We start from the raw sequence: 24,649 nt of genomic DNA on the forward strand, positions 1-24,649 counted from the left end.
ATTATATTATATTATATTATATTATATTATATTATATTATATTATATTATATTATATTAATCATAGGTTATTCATTTTGTATCCCAGCTGTAGGTCCCTCCCTCATTCTCTCCCAATCCCACCCTACCTCCCTCATCTTCTCCCATGCCCCTCTTCAAGTCCACTGATAGGGAAGGTCCTCCTCCCCTTCCATCTGACCCTGGCTTATCAGGTCTCATCAGACTATTGTGATTTCTTAAGTCATTGTGGTTATTCATATTCTCACTGACTCACTGACACAAAACTGAGTTTTGGCTTTGGTGATTCATATTTTTCAGTCTCCAGTCTGGAAGTTGAGTCCCAGATGAAGAGCTGATGTTTGGGAATCATGTTTGTTCCACAAGGAGTCTGCTGTGGAGTATAACGAAAATGATTTTTTTTCATAGTTAATCAATGTTAGAAAAGATATCGAATAGGAGAAAAGGCATGGATTCAAACACCATATACTCTATAAAAATTTTAACAATACGGTTTTACAGCTCTTCATCATTTGACCTAAAAAAGGGAACAAAATTAAAATTAGTTAGAATTAAAGGACATTTGTTCAACCATGTTCGTAGCAGCTTTATTTGTAATAGCCAGAACTTGGAAACAACCCAGATGTCCATCAACGGAGGAATGGATACAGAAATTGTGGTATTTTTACACAATGGAATACTACTCAGCAATCAAAAAGGAGGAAATCATGAAATTTGCAGGCAAGTGGTGGGATCTAGAAAAGATCATTCTGAGTGAAGTATCCCAGAAGGAGAAAGACAAACTTGGTATATACTCGCTTATATAGACCTACAAGACATGATAAACATAATGAAATCTACACACCTAAAGAAGATAATCAAGAAAGTGGACACAGGCGAAGATGATTAATCCTCATTTAGAAAGACAAATGGGATGTGCCTTGAACTTATGACAGGAGTCTACCACAAAAGGCATCTGAAAGACTCTACCTAGCAGTGTTTCAAAGCAGACACTAAGACTCATAACCAAACCCTCGGCAGAGTGCAGGGAATCATATGAAAGAAGGGAAGTTAGTATGATATGGAAAGGATAGGAGCTCTACAAGGACCAAATATATCTGGGCACAGGGTTTTTTCTGAGACTGAAACTCAACCAAGGACCATCTATGGATATAACCTAGAACTTCTGCTCGGATGTGGCCTGTGGTAGCTCAGTAACCAAGTAGTTTTCCAAAGTAAGGGGGACACGGACTATTTCTAACAGGATCTCAAGGGCAGGCTGTTTTGACACCTCCCCCCAGGGGAGGAGCAGTCTGTTAGGCCACAGAGGAGGACTTTGCAGCCAGCCCTGAAGATACCTGATAAAACAGGGACAGATGAAAGGGGAGGAGGTCTTCCCCTATCAGGGGACTTGGAAAGGGGCAGGGAGGAGACCAGGGAGGGAGTGTGGGGTTGGGGAGGGAATGAGGGAGCGGGATACAGCTGGGACACGGAGTTAACAAAATGTAACTAAAAAGAAAAATAAAATAAAATAAAAAAAAATGTATAAGTAGAAAAAAAAAAAAAAAAAAAAAAAAAAAAAAAAGAATTAAAGAATGCAGGACATACATTGAACTTTGTGTTCTCTTATCTAACATGTCTATGGTTTTGAGTTTAATGTATCAAAAATTCTTTAACTGAAATAAGGGTTAAAATGTGCATCTATTTTAGAAAAACATCACTTTATGTGAGATTTATGAGTAGAGATTACTGATGTTTAAGCTTTTGCTTTTAAATGAGTTAATAATAATTCTGGACATTGTTACTGTTCCTTGCCCTTTCACACACACACACACACACACACACACAGACACACACACACGCAAAGGGAGGGAAAGAAAGATAGAGAAAGAGAAAGAGAGAGAGAGAGAGAGAGAAACTGATTTATGAAGCCAAAAGAGGTTCATGTTTAGAGCCAATGACGAAATTTTTAACTTTCATTTCCATTTACACTGGGACTAAATATGCCATGCCATTAAAGTCAGTAACACCAAAGATCTCAACATAAATCAAAATCTTGGATCGTATTTCATAGGCAAGCTTGTGAAGAAAACTGTTTTACTCTTAAGAACTCCCAATGTTATTATTTTCCCCTCCTTTGCCACCCAGTGCTCTTCACGATCCTGCACAGTGTCTTGTCCATGGAATATATTAAGTGAGTACTTTCATAACGAACAAAACTGATTGTGCATATTGTGTGTCATACATCAAGACAAGAATAGATTTAGCTCAGCGTCCCAGCTGCTGTGACAGATGTCCTGGCATCTGGTCGTTTGCCCTCTGTACAAAGCTGACAGTCATCCGCTGGTGGGCACACACTCCGAAAGCTAAGAATCCCAGAAGGGGCTCTATAACCCAGACCACTATATCACAAAAGACTGGCTTTAAGTTTCATATTGAAAGCTAACAAGTACAGTTTTCAATAATAAATTGACTGTAATTTTATATCGTAAGTGATAAATGCTTCATAGAGGAAATCAATATAGTTGATTTTTAAATCAAGAAATTATTTCATCTTTTGTGACTTATTTCCTACAAATCCTTTCAGCATACCCTATGCTTAAATGATCTTTCTTTGAACGAGAGTCTACAGCATTACAGATGGAACTGTGTCATTGACCAGATTGTGCAGGGTTCAGATTTTATACATAGACTGCCTCTTCATCACCTAGTACAAGCCACGCACTGCTGCTCTCCAAAGCAGTTACTGTGTTTCTAGATCATTCTAGTGGAAGTGTGGAACACCAGAGAGCCATTTGCCAGGGGGGCTGATCTGTGTTTAACACTCTTCTTTCTAGTCTCTTTTCACTGTGGCTCTTTGCTGTTTCTCTTCAGATGCCCCTGTGTTCTGTGCTATACTTCCTCATACATCAACTCTAACTTGGACACTTAATTTGTGATAAGCTGGTTTTGTAAGAAAATATTAGGATAAGAAAGGTATCTTCAAATTTGCTTTATGCTAAAGAGACATCCACACCCATACAAAGAATTCTACACTTTGGGACATTTCATGTGTCACAAAATTTAAATATCTTTCTTGCTATCTTAGCCCAAAGACTTCTCTTGAACCTTATTATGGCCTGTGTCATCCAGACACCATCCACAAGAATGAAAGACGAAAGTCACCAAAAACAAAAGAACTCTGAGGTCTTAAGCACATTAATGACTTGCAGAAAAGATTCTGCAACAGGGGTGTGCTTGGTGTCTCTTGGGTACATGTGTCCCAGAAGTGCTTTCGTGTAGATTGAACACGCTGTACTATTTTAAGGAAGTCATGGTTAAGGTAGGGAGGCATTTACAAAGTGGGATTGTAACAATTTCCTCTAACATCTAATATTAACATGTTGGCTTCTTTTTTTTTTTTTTTCTTCATCTGAGGGAACTATACATAGTAAGTTTATTTTATGTCTTTTGTTTTGGGGTTTTTCCATTATTGTTTCTGCAATAAAGAGACAAATGCTGACTCTAGCAGAATTTCCTAGGGCTGCTAAGTACAGCTCCATAATTCCCACATTCACCAGCACATTGGCAAAAACGATCTACATCATTTGAAAGGGCAGCAAGTGCGTGACATAATGTTGCCTATAACCTTGTGGGCTTTATAGTAATGTGGTTTTCAAATAACACTGAATGGATACCTCACATGTCTACAGAGAGAGGAAGGGGGACAAGAAAATGAGAGAGCTGGACAGGGTCATGTCAAAGCCTTCTTTTAGCAAGTGTGGACTTAATTTCCAGCCAGTGGAACTCCCCCCTCCCTCCCACTAACCCGCTGCAGTACACACAGTCAATTCAGGACTGAGCACTTCCTCTTCCACTGTGTCCTGGCCAGGCAGCCTCGTTCAAAAAGGAGTGTTCAAAAAGCATGCAACACAGACCATGTCAGAGACAGCCCCTATCCGCATTCCCCTTCCTAGGGAATTCACATGGAGAGCAAGCTGCCCATTGAGTACATTTAGATGGCCTCGATCCAGTCCATGGATCTTGTTGCTTCAGTCTCCCCAAGCCCCCCAGGGCCCAGGTTGGTTATGTCTGTCTTCCGGGGGAGCTTCTGGGCCTTGGAGCCAGGAGTCTTCTCCTTCTTTGATTCCTATTATTCTTAGGCTTGGTCTTTTTATAGTGTTCCAAAATTCTTGGATGTTCTCTATCAGGAACTTTTTAGATTTAACATTTTCATTGACTGGTGTATTGATATTTTCAATTGTATCTTCTAAACCTGAGATTCTCTCTTCCATCTCTTGTATTCTCTTGGTGATGCTCATGTCTGTTCTCTTCCCTAGCTTTTCCATCTCCAGGATTACCTCAGATTGTGTTTCCTTTATGCTTCTATTTTCATTTTTATGTCTTGAACAGTTTTATTCATTTCCTTCTCCCATTTGACTGTATTTTCCTGTGTTTCTTTAAGGGAGTTATTCAATTCCTTCACCTGTTCGATTGTATTTTTCTGTATTTTTGAAGGATTCATTTTCCTCTTTCAAGGCCGCTATCATCTTTATAACATCAGATTTAATATTGTTTTCTTGCTCTTCAGGTGAGTTAGAGTATCCATGCTTACTGAAGTAGGATAGCTGGCTCCAGTGGTGCTATATGGCCCTGCCTTTTGTTGTCTATGTCCTTACACTGACCTCTAGCCATTTGGTTTTCCTTGGTGTTAGCAAGCCTGGTGGTGTCTGATGGTAGCAGGCCTCTAGGATTGTAGGTAGAGCTGGGAGTCCAGGGGGTAGCCATCCTCTGGTCTTCCTGGGGTGTAGCAGGCCTCCAGGGATACAAGAAGTGGTAGTCTCTGATGGGGGCTGGTCTCTGTTGTTCCCTGATGGTTGCAGGTTCTCAGGACTTCAGGTGGAGACATGGCCTGAGAAATGAGGCAGGCCAGGGAGATGGAGTGTGGAGCACTCTGGGTAATGAGGCATGGCTGCCGGCAGCCATGCCTCTGCTCGTGCTCTCTGCTGTTCCTTGACAGCTGCTGGTCTCTGGGATTGCAGGCAGGAATGTGACTAGGGAGACGGTGTGTGCCTGGGAGCCGCTGTTGCCTTCTTCAGAATGGCTTGTCTACTTATAATTTTTAATAGTATTTTTCAAAAGAATTATTCTTTCATTTTTGTGCCAACTGCCCTTGATGTTGCTAATATTCTGTTTTATTATTTTTTAAATATGTCTATGAACACACTGTATTATTTTTTTCTTTTCTTCCTAACTATGGCAGTTAGTTCTCTTTTGTATTTTGAATAAGTTCTTATATTTGTCTTTAAAATATGACACACTCTCTCTCTCTGAAGCTTTTCTCACCAAGTTTTTCAACTTATCTCTTTGGAAAGGTACAAGAGCTTCTCTGTTTAACCAGAGCATCAAAACTGTCACACTGATGTAAAGAGAACACTGCAAGCTCCAAGCCATGGGTTATTTAAATTTATTCTCTGTCTCTAATAAGGTATATTTTTCCACAATCTGGGACCATTTTAAGTTTTCAGTGTAAAGGTTTTAGGTTAAAAAGCCAATGCTTTCTTTCTAGCCTAATGATTGTTTCTGGATGGAGAAAGTAGAAGTTCAAACTAAAATTTAGAGATTTTGACCATAATATTACTTGAAAATATTAATATTTAATGATATTTGACATCTTCAGCTATTTCATAAGTCATCTTATGGAAACGGTCATCATTATTTAAATTGTAGTTGTTTATTTATTTACTTTGTACATGTGAAAGAGAGAGAGACAGAAAGGGAAAGAGAGAGAGAGAGCGGTACCATGGTGCACACATGGAACTTAGAGGACAACTTGCAGAAAGCAGTTACCTCCTTCTACCATGTGGGGCAAAGATCAAGCTCAAGATCATCAAGGCGTCAGCAGGCTTTCCCAAAACCATCCCTGTAACCCCAGATCATAATTTTGAAATGGTATCATTCTTATAATTAACATAACATATTTTGCTTTTAGGTAGCATTTGAATACAAGGTCTAATCGGAGAGTAAGAAATACTTTCCCCTTATGAAAATATGGCGTCAGTATAGTATTAGCCAAGTTGCTCACAGATGAGTGTAGTTGCTTTGACTGAACCATGTTGTAACAATAGATTTGATGGGATCATATTCATCAGCAGTATTTCCCTATCTTTTTGGCTGTTTGTTTACTCAATTGGCACCCACTCAAAGGCCCTACTTTTTTTTTTTTTAGAGAGCTTTTCTAAGGTGGCTCATTTCTACTGAAGAGAAAGACTTGAGCTAGCCACTTCTGTTCTACCCGCACAACTTTATGGAAAATGATCCTTGATTTATTTTTTAACCTTTCTGAAAGACAAAAATTGTCCACAGACAATATGCATGTATTTAAAATATGCCTCCATCCAAAATTTAAAGATATTTGATAAAAAAAAAAACAAAGCTAAGATACAGCAGAGATGAGACCAAATGTATGGACAAAGACACCAGATTAAATGCAAAGAAGAAGAAAGTACATACCCTTATATGCTCTCAAATTTGTTCTTAGTAAAAAATAGAGAAGCCAAATTTATACTAGGCAAGACTGTCAAGCACCGCACAATGGTACCTTGGTCGTGGATTGATGGCAACACAGTGCTGGCCTCGTGCAGTGGAGAAATTCAAATCCTCATTTATGTAGCTGTCCTACACTCATGGCAAAACACATTACGCATGTGACGGTGGTGCCAGCAGGCTTCCTCTGCTGCCAGCCCTATAGAGCATGGAAGCCTTTCAATGACACTTGCACGGCAACACTTTATGATGATAACAGCAACTCTGTCACTAGTTTGTGGGGTGTACTTATATTTATAAAAATGTTTACAATAAAAGAATAGGCCACACTGTGCTGATAGCAGTTTCATATACAGCTAGGGGATGTTGGGCTTTTTGATGCACTAATGCTGAGTGATTTGCTTATATCATGCCAGTCTTTTTTAAGTATTCTATTATGCTTCCACATTAAAGTCATCTAGTGGCATTTTTTTTTCTCAATGCACACTCATGCCTTTAAGTAACACATGGCTGTAAATGGTTCAGATCACCTCCAAACATCAGATCACAAGTATTACCTACACAGCCAATGAGAAGAATTCCCATTAGAATTCATAGAATAAAATTACATGTGGTGGTGCAAAATTGTAATCTAAGCAGTCAGGATAATATGGCGGGATTATTGCAATTTCAATGCCAGCCTGAGCCATGGAGAAAACTCCAGGCTGCCCTTGGCTATACAATGAGATCTTAACTCAACAACCGTAAAAAACCCACAAAGGTAGGATTTACAGAATGAAAGGACGAGGAGTATAAGAATAAATAGACACACACTAAGATAGACGTTAATGCACCTTTTGACTCAAAAACCATCAAGTAGGTGAGAGGTTACACAGACAGAGATGGTCTGAATGAGTGAGACCAAATATGGCGACTCCATTGAAACACCTGCATAAGTTCTACATAAAAACGTATATTCTGTCCAGAGTTTTAGGAGAGTCATTTTTAAAACAGCAATAAATTCCAAGGATAAAAAAATCATATAAATGACATTACCAGATCATGACACACACAAAAAAATATCATCAATAAACAAATGAGACAGAGACATGGAAACATTTTAATACCTCTATTAAAGAACTATTATGCTAGATAATTTGAAAAAAAAACATTCATTTTAAGGATGTTTCAGGAGAATCTCATTTGCATGTATTTCTATGTATAGTTTTGAATAAATTTGTCTTAATCTAACTCTAGAAATTTATCATATTTGAAGGCTATGTCTAATTTATTAATTTAAGAAAATCTGGTGTCAGAAGCATTGGAGCATTACGCAAGAGTAAGGAATTCTTTTTCAGCCTATCTTTATTTTGCAATCTGAATATTTTAAATGTCCTCACATTGCATTTAACAAAGTTTCTTCAATTGTATTTTCCCCTGTAAATAATTTTATCTTTTTTTCTAGAAGTTTTAGATGTATAGCAAAGTAGAACCCAAACTGAAGTGGCCTTTCATCCTTGATGCCTTCTCCTGAAAGGCCTCTCCTAACTGTAGTGTCCCACACCACAGAGGTACAGTTGTTCCAAGAAAATTCTCACATTTTTTATTTTAAAAAGTTAATCTATAAAAGAGGACACCATGAAATGAACAAACCTGGCAGTCTTTTTTACAGGTGTCTTATCACAAAATCAAAGGGTTAATATCATACCTAAGCGATATCACATGCTTAAAATAAAAACAAGGAGAAAGAGATGGTCAAAGAAAAGTAAATAGAAGTGAGAAATATATGAAAAGATTCCTCTTTTCTCGCAGTAAGGCAAATATAAAACAAATGTAAAACTAGAAACTGTTCCTACGAAATTGGAAACATTCGAAATCTAACACAATAGTGATGAAGATGTAGAGAAAAAGATAGAGTGTCACACAGCTCAGGAGAATTAACAGAAATATATCAGTAATTAAAATTAAATTTATACTACCTAAACAGGGAAGTCAACTATTAGAAGTTAGTACAATAGATATGTACGCATGAGTAAATATAATTTTAATATATACATAAAGGTATTTGGATTGTTTTTTCAATCTCTACTATCATAAAGCTGTGATTGCATGCACACATATCTATTGTATAAAATATCAAATAAGTTCTACAATATAATATATGTTGTATAATATATATTATATATAATGACAAACTAGGATGCTGTTAAAAGGAAGGGGTCAAATTCGTAAAGAATGACTTTTTAAAAATTAAATATTGAAATATAATATTATCTAGCTATCACATTCCTAACCATATACCCAAAGGACTCAACATCCTACTCTACAGTCTTTCTCATCCATGTCTTTTGTTGCTTTTTAAAAATAATGTAGGGAAAGAAAATGGAACCTATGTAAATGACTATCAATAGGTGACTGGATAAAGAAAATATGATTCGTGCACACAACAGAATATTATTCAACCATAAAGAAAATAAAATTATGAAATCTGAATGGAATTGGAAGGTACTGGAAGATATTACACTAAATGAAATAACATGCAGCCTCAGAACTGCATTTGCTGCAAGTTCTCTTTCATATGTGCACCCCAGCTTTTAACTGTCAATACATATGACACAGGGGGCAATAAGTGTGCATAGAGGCAAATAAACCAGAAAGGGAAGAAGAAGAAACTTTAAGAGATGGGGAAGGACTACAGCACACATGGCGTGTGAAGATAGAAAGAGGAAGACTACTGTGGACAAAAAAAGTAAACAGGGACAGGGCACGGAGATGACATGGGAATAAAGGGAAAGGAGACTCAAACAAAACTTATCATGAAAACACCATAAAGAATTATAAGCAATATTGTTAAGGTCATAAAAAACAACATAAAGCAAATAAAACTGAGATCAAATATATTCTAATGTTTGTAGCAAAAACAAAGCATCAAACAGTGCTACTATTCGTACCTGGGGTATAAATAGGATACATATGAAAATGCAAATGCTCATATCGCAGATACATATCACCTACCTGAGAAAATGTACACATGTAATAAAAAGATAACAGTAGTTAATACTGAGTAGGAGTGTCACAGGTGGGAGACTTCATACTGTATGCTCCATGAACTTACATCATTTGCACACATTAAACTTTGTATTAATCAGTTGAAATAAAAACCATGGACACATGTATTTTAACATAAGTTCTTAATGAGGAAATAAGCCATGTTTGTTATTACTTATACTTTTATTTCAAACTAAACAAATGCCAGTATTTTCAGGAGCCCCACGGGGCAATTACAGTTTTCAATAAAAGATTCTATTCTTCAGGCCCTCAGCTCATTGCAAGTAGACCTAAGAACCTTTGAAAAGCTCACTTACGAAATGTGAGGTACAAATATTAATCTAAGTCTTGTCTTCTCCCTGTTCACCCACTAAAAGTACATAGAAATGGGTACTTGTTTGTTCTTGTGACCTCTGAGGTCCATGAAAGAAGCCTGACAAAATAGTTTTTACGGTAGTTTTCTACTACAGATAGAGACAACAAAGCTGCAACTACCTGAGTCAGAACTGGCTGACTTTAATGAGTTAATGTACTATCCAAACAAAGTCTCAACCAAGCACAATTTTGGCTCTGGGAAAATTTTGGCACAGCTCTATGTGTGAAACTAGAGCTCTTATTAAATATACCTTAAAATGGTGCATCTGGGATTTGGCCTGGAGGACTGACTCTGCAGTAAGGACTTTGCAGTTTGCCCAGGTCCTCATTCTACATTAGCACTGCAGGGCTGTGGACTGTGCAATGGATCAGAATTGCATCACTGAAGAAAAGCATGTTGTTTCTTGAACGGGAAGCATTCAGCAGTTCCTGTGCCTATAGCTTTCTCTTTGGTTTGGTTTATCTCCATCCCAGCCCTATCAATGGCATTTGTCCCACTTGGATTGCCATTGTCTAAGAGACTCTACTAAGGCTAATACTGCTTGCAGGTCATAGCTCCATCCATTCACATCTCAGGATATATGCGGGCACAAGCAATGACCATCTGATTGTGTGACTCTGACTGACCGCAGCAAACTCTGATTACTTTTTCCTCACAAAGGCTGAATTTGAAATCTTCTCGGAGATAAGTTTCTTTTATGCAACACTTTTGAATTGATTGATCTATCACCCTGTGGGCATAGTCTTCATCGTACAGGTGGTTTTCAGGGTAAACAGTTCCGCAGTGACCTGGTCACAATGACTGTAATATAGCAATATTTTTTTGCTTGAAATAATTTCTTTTATAATTTGCTGATTTGCTGTTTGTGATTAACATAAAAATGACAGCATAAGTTCCTGGGAAGTAGTACAATATTGGTACACTCCTTATGTCACATGATCAGAGCTGCTCTTATTCCCTTTAATGAACAAACTGTATAATGCAAACTTTGTTTTTATGGCCATTTCTCTAGGTTCCTGTGTTGTGAAAACTTTGTCTGACTTGTAAAATTGCTTTAGAAAAGAAGAAATTCCTATAAAGAGATTCTCTTTGTTTCCCTGTAAATTTTTAGATATTTGTAAATGAAGAAGTTTAGGTTCATTGTAGTGCACTTTAACAGAGTTATTGGATTCCTGTTATGTCATAGTAAAGAACTGAGAGTAAAAAAAGCATATATTTAAAAATTCAGATATTTGACAATCCAGTGAATAGATTGAACATAGTAAATGAATAAATGTTATATTATGACGAAATGATTGTAGCAATAAAAACCAACTTTTTTTCACATCATTTTATCTTTATTGGGCTGCTTAGGCATTCTACACTGACCATAGTACTATTTCCAAGAATGTTCAAAGTACATTGGGAGTTGGAAACTGTTCCATCTTTTTTTATTATTTTTTTAAAAATTTTTATTAATTACAGTTTATTCACTTTGTTTCTCAGCTGTAGCCCCCTCACCCATTCCCTTCCAATTGCACCTTCCCTCCCCCTTCTCCTCCTATGCCCCTCCCCAATTACAATGATAGGAGAGGTCATCCACCCCTTCCATCTGACCCTAGTCTATCAGGTCTCATCAGGAATGGCTGCATTGTCTTCCTCTGTGGCCCTGTAAGGCTGCTGCCCCCTCAGGTGGAGGTGATCAAAGAGCCAGCCACTGATTTTATGTCAGAGATCATCTCTGGCCCTATTATTGGGGAACCCTCTTGGACACTGAGCTGCCATGGGCTACGTCTGTGCAGGGATTCTAAGTTATCTCCATTCATGATCCTTGTTTGGAGTATCAGTCTCACAAAAGACCCCTGGGCCCAGATTTTTTGGTTCTGTTGCTCTTCTTGTGGAGCTCCTGTTCCCTCCAGGTCTTTCATCTCCCCTTTATTTCACAAGATTCCCTGCACTCTGCCCAAAATTTGGCTATGAATCTCACCATATGTTTTGAAACCCTGCTGAGTGGAGTCTTTCAGAGGCTTTCTGTGATAGGCTCCTGTCCTGTTCCTTGTTATCTCCCTCTTCTGATGTCCATCTCATTTGCCTTTCTAAATGAAGATTGAGCATCTTACCCAGGATCCTGCTTTTTGATTAGCTTCCTTAGGTGTACAGATTTCAGTATGATTATCCTATATTATATGTCTACTATCCACTTATACGTGAGTATATACCCTGTGTGTCTTTCAGCTTCTGGTATACCTCACTCACGATGATCTATTTCCCACCACTTGCCTGAAATTTCATGATTTCCTTGTTTTTAATTGTTGTGTAGTGTTCCATTGTGTAAATGTACCACAATTTCTGTATCCACTCCTCCGTTGAGGGACATCTGGGCTGCTTCCAGCTTCTGGCTATTACAAATAAAGCTTATACAAACATGGTTGAGCAAATATCCTTGTTGTATACTTGAGCATATTTTGGATATATGCCTAGGAATGATATAGCTGGACATTTAGGTAGTAATATTTCTACTTGTTTGAGAATGCACCAGATTGATTTCCAAAGTGATTGTATAAGTTTACATTCTGACCAGCAATGAAGTAGGGTTCCTCTTCCTCCACATTCTCTCCAGCATGTGTTGTCACTTGAGTTTTTTTATTTTAGCCATTCTGGTGGGTGTAAGATGAAATCTCAGGGTCGTTTTGATTTGCATTTCCCTGATGACTAAGGATGTTGAGCATTTCTTTAAGTGTTTCTCTATCATTCCATGTTCCTCTATTGAGAATTCTCCGTTTAGCTCTGTACCCCATTTTTAATTGGGTTACTTTATTTGTAGTTGTTTAACTTCTTGAGTTCTTTATATATACTGGATATTAGCCCTCTGTCAGATAGAGGGTTGGTGAACATCCTCTCCCAATCTGTACAGGCTGTCGTTTTGTTCTGATGACATTGTCTTTGGTTTTACAGAAGCTTTTCAGTTTTATGATGTCCCTTTATTGATTGTTGATCTTAGACCCTGTGCTGTTGGTTTTCTCTTCAGGAAGTTGTCTCCTGTGCCAATGAGTTCAAGGCTCTTCCCCACTTTTTCTTCTAACAGGGTTAGTGTTTTCATTTTTATATTCAAGTCTTTGATCGTCTTGGATTTTAGTTTTGTGCAGGGTGATAAGTATCGATCTATTTGCATTTTTCTACATGTAGACATCCAGTTAGTCCAGCACCAATTGTTGAAGATGCAATCTTTTTCCATTGTATAGTTTTGTCATCTTTGTCAAAAAACATGTGTCCATAAATGTGTAGGTTTATTTCTGGGTCTTCTATTTGATTCCATTGATCCACCATTCTGTTTCTATGCCAATACCATGCAGTTTTTTATTATTGTTGCTTTATAGTACAGCTTGAGATAAGGGATGGAGATGCCTCCAGAAGATCTTCTATTGTAGAGGATTGTTTTAGTGATTCTGGGTTTCTTGTTATGCCATATGAAGTTGAGAATTTTTCTTTCAAATTCTGTAAACAATTGTGTTGGTAATTTGATGGGAAATGCATTGAATCTGTAGATTGCTTTTGGTATGATGACCATTTTTTACTATGTTAATCTTGCCAAGCCATGAGCATGGGAGATCTTTCCATCTTTTGATACTTTCTTCTATTTCATTCTTCAGAGACTGAAAGTTTTTTCTTACAAGTCTTTGACTTGCTTGGTTAGAGGTACTTTATGTCCTTTGTGGCTATTGTGAAGGGTGTTGTTTCTCTAATTTCTTTCTCAGCTCTTTTGTCTTTTGTATACAGAAGGGCTACTGATTTTTTTGAGTAGATTTTGTATCCAGCCACTTGGCTGAAAGTGTTAAACCAACTTTTAAATTCACCTCCCATTTTCTCTATTAGAAAAGCACAAGACTAAATATACTAGAATGCTTAGCTAAAACTCAGCATAGAGAATACATTTGTTTAAAAGCTTTATTTTTTTGTATCCATTTCAAATTGGTGGAGGTAAAAAGTTAAGTCTTCTGGTTCATATTTCTAGATTGACATTTAGAGATATTAACAGCTTTTAATGTTCTTGATGCTTTTGGTTCCTCCCTCTTTAGGAATCGCACATGAAGAGTAAATAGTACCTAAAATGTGCAGGATGACAAGATGGAGCAACCAGTGCTTGTACCACCAGGACCTGACAGCTTCAACTTCTTCACCAGAGAGTCTCTTGCAGCTATTGAAAGACGCATCGCAGAAGAAAAGGCTAAGAATCCCAAGCCAGACAAAAGAGATGATGATGAAAATGGTCCAAAGCCAAACAGTGACTTGGAAGCTGGGAAGAACCTTCCATTTATCTATGGAGACATTCCTCCAGAGATGGTGTCTGAGCCTCTGGAGGACCTGGACCCCTACTATATCAATAAGAAAGTAAGTGCCTTTACCTGGTGCATTTTGACCACTAACTGTATACATTGGACTCTTATGGAAACATCACACACTAAATTAGCACAGCTTTAACTATCCTTCTGCCTTAGATTAAGACCACACTTGTGGGTGTTTTATGCATATTCATGAGAAGTAAATAAATTACATTATACCATATGGAGTTGTCCCAAATGCCCCATGAAAAAAATCTAAATATAAGTATACGTTGTTGTAGGCATCTAATTTAACAAATTAAAAGAAATTCCCACTGAAGATTACACGTACTAAGTAATTTTATGTATTTTCCGTACCTTGACAACTCAAAGTCACCCTGAATTACAAAGACTTCAAAATACATTGTGTGACTTTCTCATGGAAGAAAGTTATACAACAGAAGATTTTTCAGTTTTCTTGCCATATTACTAGTAATAAATCAAATAACTTCCTGAAGTAATTGTTTTCACATGGAATACAGTTATTCAATGTATTAGGATAGTTTGTTGTTGTTTTGTTGCTTGTTTTTAGGGAAAACTTCTTTTGGCTCACAGTTGACATATGTAAGACTGTTGGGCATTTGCAATCAAACCATATCAGAAAACATATATGGGCTTCATCTTAACCACATTATATCTGAAAAACAAAAACAAAAACAAAAACAAAAAACAAAAAACAAAAACCCTCTATGTCCAAGCCAGGTACAGATTCACACTGGCTTGAACTTCTGAAAGACACTATCGAGCTGATTATACTTGCCAGTACTTAAAATAGGGGAATGTATAATAAGTTCTACTTTATTCATCAACCTGCTTTCGAAGTTTATATAGCTATGTTTATGCTAATCATCAATGCCTTTCTTGGTAATCATAAAAGATGATTATTTATTTAAAACTTTCATTAGTCTTTGGGGTATTTTTGGACATATTCATCCCCTCTCCCAACACTTCCTAGATCTAGCCCTACTCCCTACCCATCCAACTTTGTGGTTTTTTTTTTTTTTTTTTTTTGCCCTTAAAGACCACTGTATGCTGCTGAAATATTCTTAGTTGTGTAGTCTTTCACTGAAGAATGGCTAATTTATAGGAGCTACACTCTTAGAGAAACTATCTCTCCCACTCTTGGCCATTAACAATTGCCAATAGCTTCAGTCCCAATGATGGGATTTGGTCTGGTTTTCACTTGCACAGGTTTTGTCCATGCTTTCACAAAAAGTGTGAGTTCATATGTGCAGTTGTTCTACAGAGTCTTGCTATGACGCTTTTCTTGCAGTTTCCCACAACCTATGGCTCTTGAACTCTTTCCATAACCACCTCTCTGAGTACCGATAAGGGGCGTATGGTATATATGTTACCTTTGGGGCTGTGAAATCTTATTCTCTGAACCTTGGCCAGTTATAGGTTTCTGTGTGAATCACCATCTACTGAAAATAGGAGCTTTTCTGATAAGGAATGATAAATGTATTACCTATGGGTACATGATAAGTCATTAGGAGATGATTTAATACTATGTCAATTTAGCAGAATTATAGGAGTAGGTTCTCCCTTAGGATGTACGGCCTACCTAGCTATAGGTTTTTGTCCCATTTATGGTGCCAGCTATCGGTTTGATCTTGCGGCTTAGCAATTAAATCCAGTTCGAAAGCGGTTGGTCACTCCTGTGATGCTTGTGCTGCTGTTGCACCAGGAGGCATGTTCTGCAAAGCCAGTAGCTCTCAAAGGTCACAGCTTTGAGTTTTGGTGAATTTTCTTCTCCAAAAGTATAGTGCTTTAAAGCACTATGAAAACTAGCCAGTGGTGTTGATTTTTTAGCTTTTTGAGGAACCTCCACACCAATTTCTATTCTGGATTAACCAGTTTGCACTCTCACCAGCAATGAATAACACCCATTCCAGCATTTATCCTTTTCTTTCTTTCTTTCTTTCTTTCTTTCTTTCTTTCTTTCTTTCTTTCTTTCTTTCTTTCTTTCTTTTTCTGGAGTGATGTAAAACCTCAAAGAAGTTTCAATTTGCATTTCCCGTAAGATGTTGAACATTTTTAAGTGTTTCTAATCAATGTGTATTTTCAGAACTCTGTTTAGTACCATGTCCCCTTTTATAATTGGCTTGTTGGCTTCTTTGTTATCTTTTTTCCCCATTTTTGAGTTCTTTATAGCTTCTGGATACTAGACCTTTATAGCAGCTAAAGATATTTTTCTCATTTTGGAGTCTGCCTCTTCATTCAAGTGATGATGTCCTTCACTCTAAGTATAGTTTTTTAAAAATTATTTGATCTTTTGTTAGAAATGTGTTAAAATTGCTAATAACACAAATAATAATCTGAAGGACATGATATGAATACCTATAGATTCATATAATTAATATACAAATGTGTGCATCTTTTGAATTCATTCTTTATATGAATAAATTATATCAAATACCTAAGCTTTTATTCTTGAAGAGGAAGCTCTCATTGACCAGCAACCTTTTAAATGTCCCACTTGGTAATACTGCATAATTAAATTTATGAGTTTTGGGAAGGACAAGCATTGAACTATAACATTGCCCATGAAAATGGTTACAGGATGGCCATGCTATGTCTCAAGAGAAAGCACACTTATACACTATGTGCAGAACCTTGTGTGAATGCACTCTAGCATGCCAAAGCTCTTTGTGTTCTTTTTTTATAAAGACAATCAATGTCATTGGGCTTATGAAAATGTCACTGCCAATGGTGTATATTACCATGACATATGCCAACATATTTTTATCCTCTTCGCCCCAGTATTTGATCCGCAGATTACATAATAATCAAATGTTCTACTAAAATTATTGAGGTGATTAGTGATAATATGTTAGTAATTGAAGAAAAGGGAACATCCGTGGTGTGGGCATCCCATATGTGTGGAAGAGCTAGGAGTCTTAAGTTCTCTGGGTGCTTTAAGCACGCAACACTTCAAAGAATGAAGAAAAGGCCAAACAATGCTATTGAAACACAGTCACAGTGTTTCTATCTCATGCTGGCTGTCATGGCGGGACCTTTAAAATGTAATCTCAAGATGAATACTTGTTTGTTTACTTTGTCTGAGTCATAAGGACATTTCATCTTGTGAGTACAGTTTTTTCTTAAGAGTTTTTTTTTTCTCAGTTTCATAACTTGAGTCGCTACTGTACCATTTGGCTATACATTCAACTTCCCACTCTTTGTTCAGAAAATGTCTCCCCTCTATGTTCTTAAAATTACAGATGACTCACTAGTGTCATGGAAAGAAATATCCTTTTGACAATGTGGCATTTTACTAGAAATAGAAAGATATTTTAGATCTGTAGTGAAAATAGAAGCTTGTTATATTTTGCAATGTAGAAATGTATTCATTTAAGCACTGTGCTGTGTCCTTGAATGTCTCCTAACAATTAAAAAAAAAAAAAAACCGCTTCTCTCTACCAACAGTCCTAAAATGATGCATGCCATCTCTCTCCTGGGGCTGTAGAAGAAGGTTCACATAAAAGGCTTCAAATTTATGCCTGTTCTGCCATTGCAAGACTGACTATGATTGAGGTAGCAAGCTTTCTGTTTTCAAGTAGGGTGAGAAAGATTTTTTTGATGTTGTTGTTGTTTTGTTGTTGTTGTTGTTTTTTCAGGCAGATCAGAAATACAGATGATGTGGAATAGCTGTGAATTGCTGTCTCCACAGTCTCTCACTTGCAATTCATCTTTCTAGGGTATCAGCGTCTACAGAATAGCTGATACCTGGACCTCCCTCACCTCCAACCTACTGCAATTGCCTCTTGATTCTTCCTCATATTCTTTCATTTTTTCTTTGTTATTCCTTGCTGTTTGTCAGCTCTCAGTCTCTGCCTTCAAAAATGTTTCAGGGCAAATTAAATTACCTTTGACATTTAGTTGATGTCAGTCATATTAGTTAAGAGACCCTTAGGATATAAGTGACCAAAACTCAGCTGAAGCTATTTTGAAAGGGAAACAAAAAGAAAAACAGGCAAACTTATAGAAAAAATCTGGTTTGAATAACAAGAGACACAGTCTCTAAAAATTCTAAAATTGACACCATCAGGACAGCCCTTCCGTGGTTTGGGCTTTGCTTTTCTCCAGGCTGGCTTTACGTGTAGGCGGGCTCTCCCACAGGGTGGCAAAAATAGCCATCAGTCACACTAAGGTAACTTCTACAACAGAGTTACCTCAAGAAGAGGTGCATATGTTCCCTGAACTCTGTCAAAAGCTCTAGAATTGCTTCCAGTTAGTTTTCATGGTCTGTCAGGTGAACAAGAGGATGTGCTAGTCTGCTGGACCAGGTAAGTGTCCCATGCTGATTCTTTTCCTAAAGGATGAGACACATCTATTCACACCACACAAACAGGCAGTGGGGCAGAGATTTCCTCCATAATGAAGAGGCAGAAATTTCTGGAGAAGTCATTGTAGATAGGTAAAATGAACAATTACTACCTCCCTTATATTTTATGAATCTGCACATTTAAATAAATTCTTCTTGGCACCCTACAAGTCCTTTCAAGATAGCTTTGATAACTATTTAAAAATAATAAAAATGATGTTAAATAGCTTTCCCAAGATTGCAAAACTAATAAGTAAACTGGAAGAATTTCCCCAAACCCCTCGTTTTTAAAAACACAGCTTTCATGCTCAGTATCAGCATCTAATGCAATTCAGCTACATTTTCCGCTGGATCCTTCGTGTGTGATATACACCTTTACATAGAAACCCAACTTAAAACTTACGTAACATGCTTCTGTAAGGAAATTACATCTAAATTTAGATGCGAAGACAAGCTGCGTTGAAAAGGAAACCATAAAAGAAAAGACCAGTACAGCTGGGCTGTCCTGCGAGGAGGAGCTTAGCTAACGTGGTAATGCAGTACTACAGCTCTGCTATCGTGTGATGGGTCTCCAGTGATCTAAAAGGATCATTGAAAAGACGGTGAAGAATATCCAATTTATTTTCAAGGCCAATAACTCCAGAGGGTACTCTCCATAAGTCCTGCTCTCTCTTCCAACCTGAGAAACCATACAAGTAACTTAACAGAATCTTTCTTGTGTTCATAATAAAAAAATAATAATAATTATAAAACTTTGATACCCATAATTTTTTGTTATACACACATGTTGATTAACTTTTGAATTATTTTTGAGATTTTATAAATTTGGCATGCTCTTAGATACCCATTCCCCTTTTCCAGTCTCTAGTCATTTCAGCTTGTAATCCATGGGGTAAAAACCTTAACCGTAACTGAGGTTGTGTTAGATATATTTGGTGAGCTGAGGTGAGTAGGCCGCAAACAAGCAAATGCATGACGGAAGCTGCGAGAACTTCTCATTCCCCCGTGAGCCAAACAAGAAGGAAAATCTTTGCTTGAAGCTGCAGGATATACAAGGGGAGAGATGAAGTGAGACAATTTAAAGATTCTCAGAGACAGAAAAAGACCCATGGACTAGGCAGAATGAGAAATGCTTGTGGAGATGGAGACTGATGGGAATCTCTTGCCATCTGAAACACCCCAAACTTTGAAGCATCTTTCTTATTGCTACATGGCTGTCATTCTGTCCCCCAACACTGCAGAACCTCAGGGAACCTTCTCTGCTCCCTGGCAGAGCTAAGATAGAGTTTCCCAGTCTGACCACTAGAGCGGTATGGAGGAGAGGCCTGAGCTCTGTTACTATTTCCAGCGTGGCACTCTCTTCTACATGGTGATACAGTTCCGACTACCGTTAATTCATAATTATATTTCATTAGAAATTACACAAGGATAGAATAAGTCCGTGGAGGAGTGCTTACTTAGCACTTGTTGGTCCCTGGCTTTGATCCCAGCACCTGGGGAGAAAAATTGCATCAAGTTTGAAATTTGAAAACAAAAAAATAAAACAAAATATATATTTGTTTACTCCCTTCTGTGAAAAATGCATCCAAATTCTAAAGAAATCGACTGCCAGATACAGTTTTAGAACACAGACGATGTGGAAATTGAAAATTTCCTGTGATTTAAACTTCCAGGCAAAGAATAAATTCAGTTTGCTTATAACACATATAACTTTTTTTTTTCTTAAACAGGGTCTTACACCATCACCTAGTGTTTCCTCAAACTCACAACAATCCTCCTGCCTCAGCTCCTGAGTGCTAGCATTACAGGCATGAGCCTCCATGTAGGGATGTGCTACTTTTTAAATATTTCTTGTCGTCTGGCTCACTTTCATATGTTATCTTTTGCCTCTGTCTGCAGCTTAACTTTTAGAGAAGGTAAACGAAATTCATTTGGAGTCATTTCTGATACATGATAGTTTTCTGCTAATGTCTAGATGAAAGGCAAAATCAGAACTTAAGTTTTAACTGTTGGCTTTAAAGAATATGGACTCTAGATTGAAATAGAGGTTACACCAATGGCTATATATTCAGAAAATAGAAGTAAAAATACACCACTTACCAAATCTGTTTCATCCTTGAAAGTAATCATAGGAACAAGTCACTCTCTATATTCAGATGCAAGAGAGATTACTAGATTATCATAAGTAAAACGGTCCAATTTATATATTCTACATAATCTTTGAAAACTAGGGAAATAATAGTGATTAATAACTAAACAATAAAAGTTACATCATCCTGACATTGCAGAATCATCTTGATGATTTTTTAAAAAAATATAAAATAATAAAATACCACATATCCAATTCTGATGTCATGAATTAAAATCACAGCTTATGATTTAGCCAGTACATATATTTCCATTTCTCGTGAAGTTATTTAGTCATAGGAAAGTCAGATCCAGAATCTCATAGGTACAAAGAACAGAGCCAGCATTTAAATTATATATCCAATTACAGAGCCTGTCCTCTTAACTTGAGACAAATCTGCTGTACCTTTCCCCAGTGCTGTTTTCTGCATCGTTAAGTTGTTAATTACCAGTGATACTTATCAGTCTTCCAGCAATACACTGTTTCCTTTAATACAAGAAATAATGTTTGCCTGGCAAAGGCTGCTGAAGAGAACACTGGGTCCAGTCAATAAGTGGTTGAGGTCAGGTCAAATCTGCTCAGCACAGAAGAAATCAGCCAGAGTGGCTCTCAGCACCTAAAATACAGTTAACACCAGGTCGAGAAGACTGGAGACAGTGTGAAAAATTCACATGAAGTAGCTCAGTGGTTTTTATATCATTTTATCTCCAAATGTCAGTATTTCAGTTATGTTGGGTTAAAGAAAATGTCACTAAGATGCATTTCAACTCTTCTCTTGCTTTTCAAGTGGAACCTGGACAATCTGAAATCTCTGGTTAGAGTTCAGGTTTCTATTTTACATTGTATTTATATTGGTTAGTAATAGGCTATCCACACCTCCATCCAGTAATCTCCTAGATTTATCTGTGCTACTGTCCGTAGCTGAGCATTCCTTTATCTATACAAAACTAAGTGCCAGGATGTAGTTATGTAGTTATGTGTGTTTTATTTTCAGAATGCGAAAGCTGAACAGTCAGCTTTCGCGCCAAATTATGTCCATGTTGCTTTTTGCAAGTCTGGTGTATACATGCTACTTACTTTTATGTCATATAAGTATTACAAAAATATTATTTAACTTTAGTGACTATCCATAAAAATATGTATGACAGGCCAGAAAAGTCCTAAGGCAGGTGGGAATGCTTCATTCCCATAAATACAGCTATAAACCAGTTTTTAGTATATGTGCTGCCAAAACAAGCACTATAAACCAGTTTTTACATATCAAGTTTAGATCTGAATTTACCCATAGTGCCTTGTTTAAAAACTTCTTCTGAGGAAGAAAATTATTCTGGTATTAAAATGTTTTCAGAAAGTGCTTACAATTCTTTTCAGTTGCAGTGATGAGATTAAAGCTTTTTGTTGTTGTTGTTACAGTGAATGAATAAAGGAATAAGATTAAGGAATATTCTTAGATGTAGCTAGATTCTACTAAAAGACACACCCTTGGTACTTGACTCTGGACCACTCATGTGAACACTCATGAGCTGTGGGTGGGAATCATCATGTCAGACTATATGCTACTGTTTTTATTTTCTCCTCTACCAATGAGTTTGGAGTTTTCTTTGGGGTAAGGCAACTGTGTAGATGGTTGGTAGCTTTGGAGTTCATCTTTCCTTGTAACTCGACGTGGATCTCTTCAGATTCATTTCCCCCGTGCTGAGCCTTCAACACAGTGATTTAGAGAAACATTCTTCTGAGTGTCTTTGCTGTTGCAAAATGACTTCTCAGCTATGTAAAAACTATGAGGAGGGCAGACACAGACATGCAAAGGAACAATCAGCAGAACAGTTGCAAAAAGTAAACCTAAGTTCTAAATCAGGTTTACTGACCTCATCATGATTACAGTCCTACATACGATGGGGTGCTGTTCCAGTCTGAATATTCTCTTTATTGCAAAGCTGCCCATAGGCACTTCAGAGTGATATATACGGAGCTTGTGCTTGAGCATATGTGTTTCAGTCTGAGAAGAGAACATCCATACCAGGGAAAATAAACAATGAAAATGGTTCTGCAGTTGGTGGTATTATTATTAACAATCTTTGGCAGTGACGGGAGAAAATCTTATGAAAAATTAAAGCCCAAAAAGCATGCTAGGCACTCAAACCTCACTTGTCTCATGTTTCAACTCAGCTACATGGATTCGCACATCCCATATGACATTCTTTATGAAATAAGTTACAAATTATTTTCATTTAACTAATAAATGTATTGAATATATCCTAAAAAAATTAAAAGTTTTGAAAAGTTCAGAATTATGTCTAGGGTGTTAATTCATCCAGTAGACTTTCAAACTTTCAATTACTCATTATGATTGGGGGTGATTTTGTTAAAGCTGCTTCTCTGAGTTCCAGTGCCTAGAATTCCTTCCTAGTTCTTTCTCGCTAGGCTAAGTGTCTGAGATCATGTTAGGGCAGAGTTTCTGATCTTCCTCACCCATCCATGGGCCCCTTTGACATTTTTTGTTTTGTTTGTTTGCTTTTTATTTCTTCCACTTCCCTCTTTTCTATCGTTTGTCAAGTGATTCTGTTTTAATGACTTTTATATTGCCATGACTAAAACACCATGACTAAGGCAAACTTATTTAACAACAGAAAAGAAGGCATTTTATTTGAAGGCTCACGTGAGTCCACGACCATCATGGAGGAGAGCATGGCAAGAGGCAGGTAGGCATGGTGCTAGAGAAGCAGCTAAGAGCTTGTGTAGGATCCACAGACAAGAGACAGGGGGAGGGGAGGAGAAAGAGAAACAGAGACAAAGAGAGAGACAGAGAGGAAGAGAGAGAGAGCTTGCAGCTGGGACTGGTATGGACTTTTAAAAGCTCACATGTATTGACATATGTCCTTCAAAAAGGGCGACACCTCCTAATCCTTCCAAACAGTTCTGCCAGCTGAGGCCCAAATATTCAAATACATAAGCCTATAGGAGCTGTTTGATGAGATTCAAACCACCATGGTTTCCTTGGTTCGTCAGTTAAACAGAAGGTGACCAAGAAAACTGTGTCATGGCAGTTCTTGACTGCCAGTCTCTTTTGGATTAGCCTGGGAATCGTACTACCTACTGAGTCTTGTTGATCCTACAAAGGCTTCTCATCCTTCATCCTATAACGGAGGACACAGAAGGCCTGAAATTCCTTCGTCGTCACTATCACCATGTACGTTTTGAAATCGGCTCATAATATTATCTGAAATAGATTCTTAGTTGAAGAGTATATGCTCTTACTAGTTTTATTTTTACTACTGTCCCTATTTTAGTCTCCAGTATTGCTATCACATTTTTCTGAACTGTGTTTCTGGAAAAGGAGGTTGAGGCAAAAGGTTTGAAAGATAATGACAATCGACCATAAGTTTTGCTTTTCTATTTCCTTGAATGCTCATATTCCTTAAGGCAAAGGTATTTCCCTTGCTCAAGTCTATTCATGTTTTATGGTGATTTCACAAGGTCATTTAGGAACAGAATTATTGAATGAATCACAGAGAATGAAGGGGGTCTGTATTGTCCACACATGATTGCCGCTGGAGTAAACAGCTGTGAAGCATTCTTCCCATAAAGACTTCCTAAGATCATCTAGACTCATCCTTTTAGAGATGATTCTGAATGTGGCCAAAGGTCGGGCTTAGAGCAGTGCTTTTCCCACCCTGTTGATGAGGTAGGTCTCTGTTCCTCTGTTTATCTATGAAATGCAGTGATATTAGTTGCCAAAGAATTGAAATAAAGTGGGACAGCACAACCTACAGTCTCCTGTTCTATTTTGTTAATGTACTCAAAAAACAGAAAATTGCCTTACAAGTTTTTAAACACAGGTTTTACCCTCAGGAGTTGAAATGTTTGTGTGTGTGTGTGTGTGTGTGTGTGTGTGTGTGTGTGTGTGTGTGT

At 37.4% G+C, this 24,649-nt stretch overlaps 1 protein-coding gene across 1 annotated transcript in view; it reads left to right on the forward strand.

The window, feature by feature from the left end:
- The window catches only part of Scn1a (sodium voltage-gated channel alpha subunit 1), a 145,086-nt gene that overhangs the window by 57,950 nt on the left and 62,487 nt on the right, over positions 1-24,649 (forward strand). The window contains exon 2 of the mRNA XM_055600183.1: positions 13,980-14,292. Coding sequence (XP_055456158.1) covers positions 14,029-14,292 — 264 coding nt within the window. The 5' untranslated portion in view covers positions 13,980-14,028. The remainder of the gene's footprint in view (positions 1-13,979; positions 14,293-24,649) is intronic.

Source organism: Psammomys obesus, unplaced genomic scaffold, assembly GCF_907164565.1.
Source record: "Psammomys obesus unplaced genomic scaffold, mPsaObe1.curated_primary_1811, whole genome shotgun sequence".
Classification (NCBI taxonomy): Eukaryota; Metazoa; Chordata; class Mammalia; order Rodentia; family Muridae; genus Psammomys; species Psammomys obesus.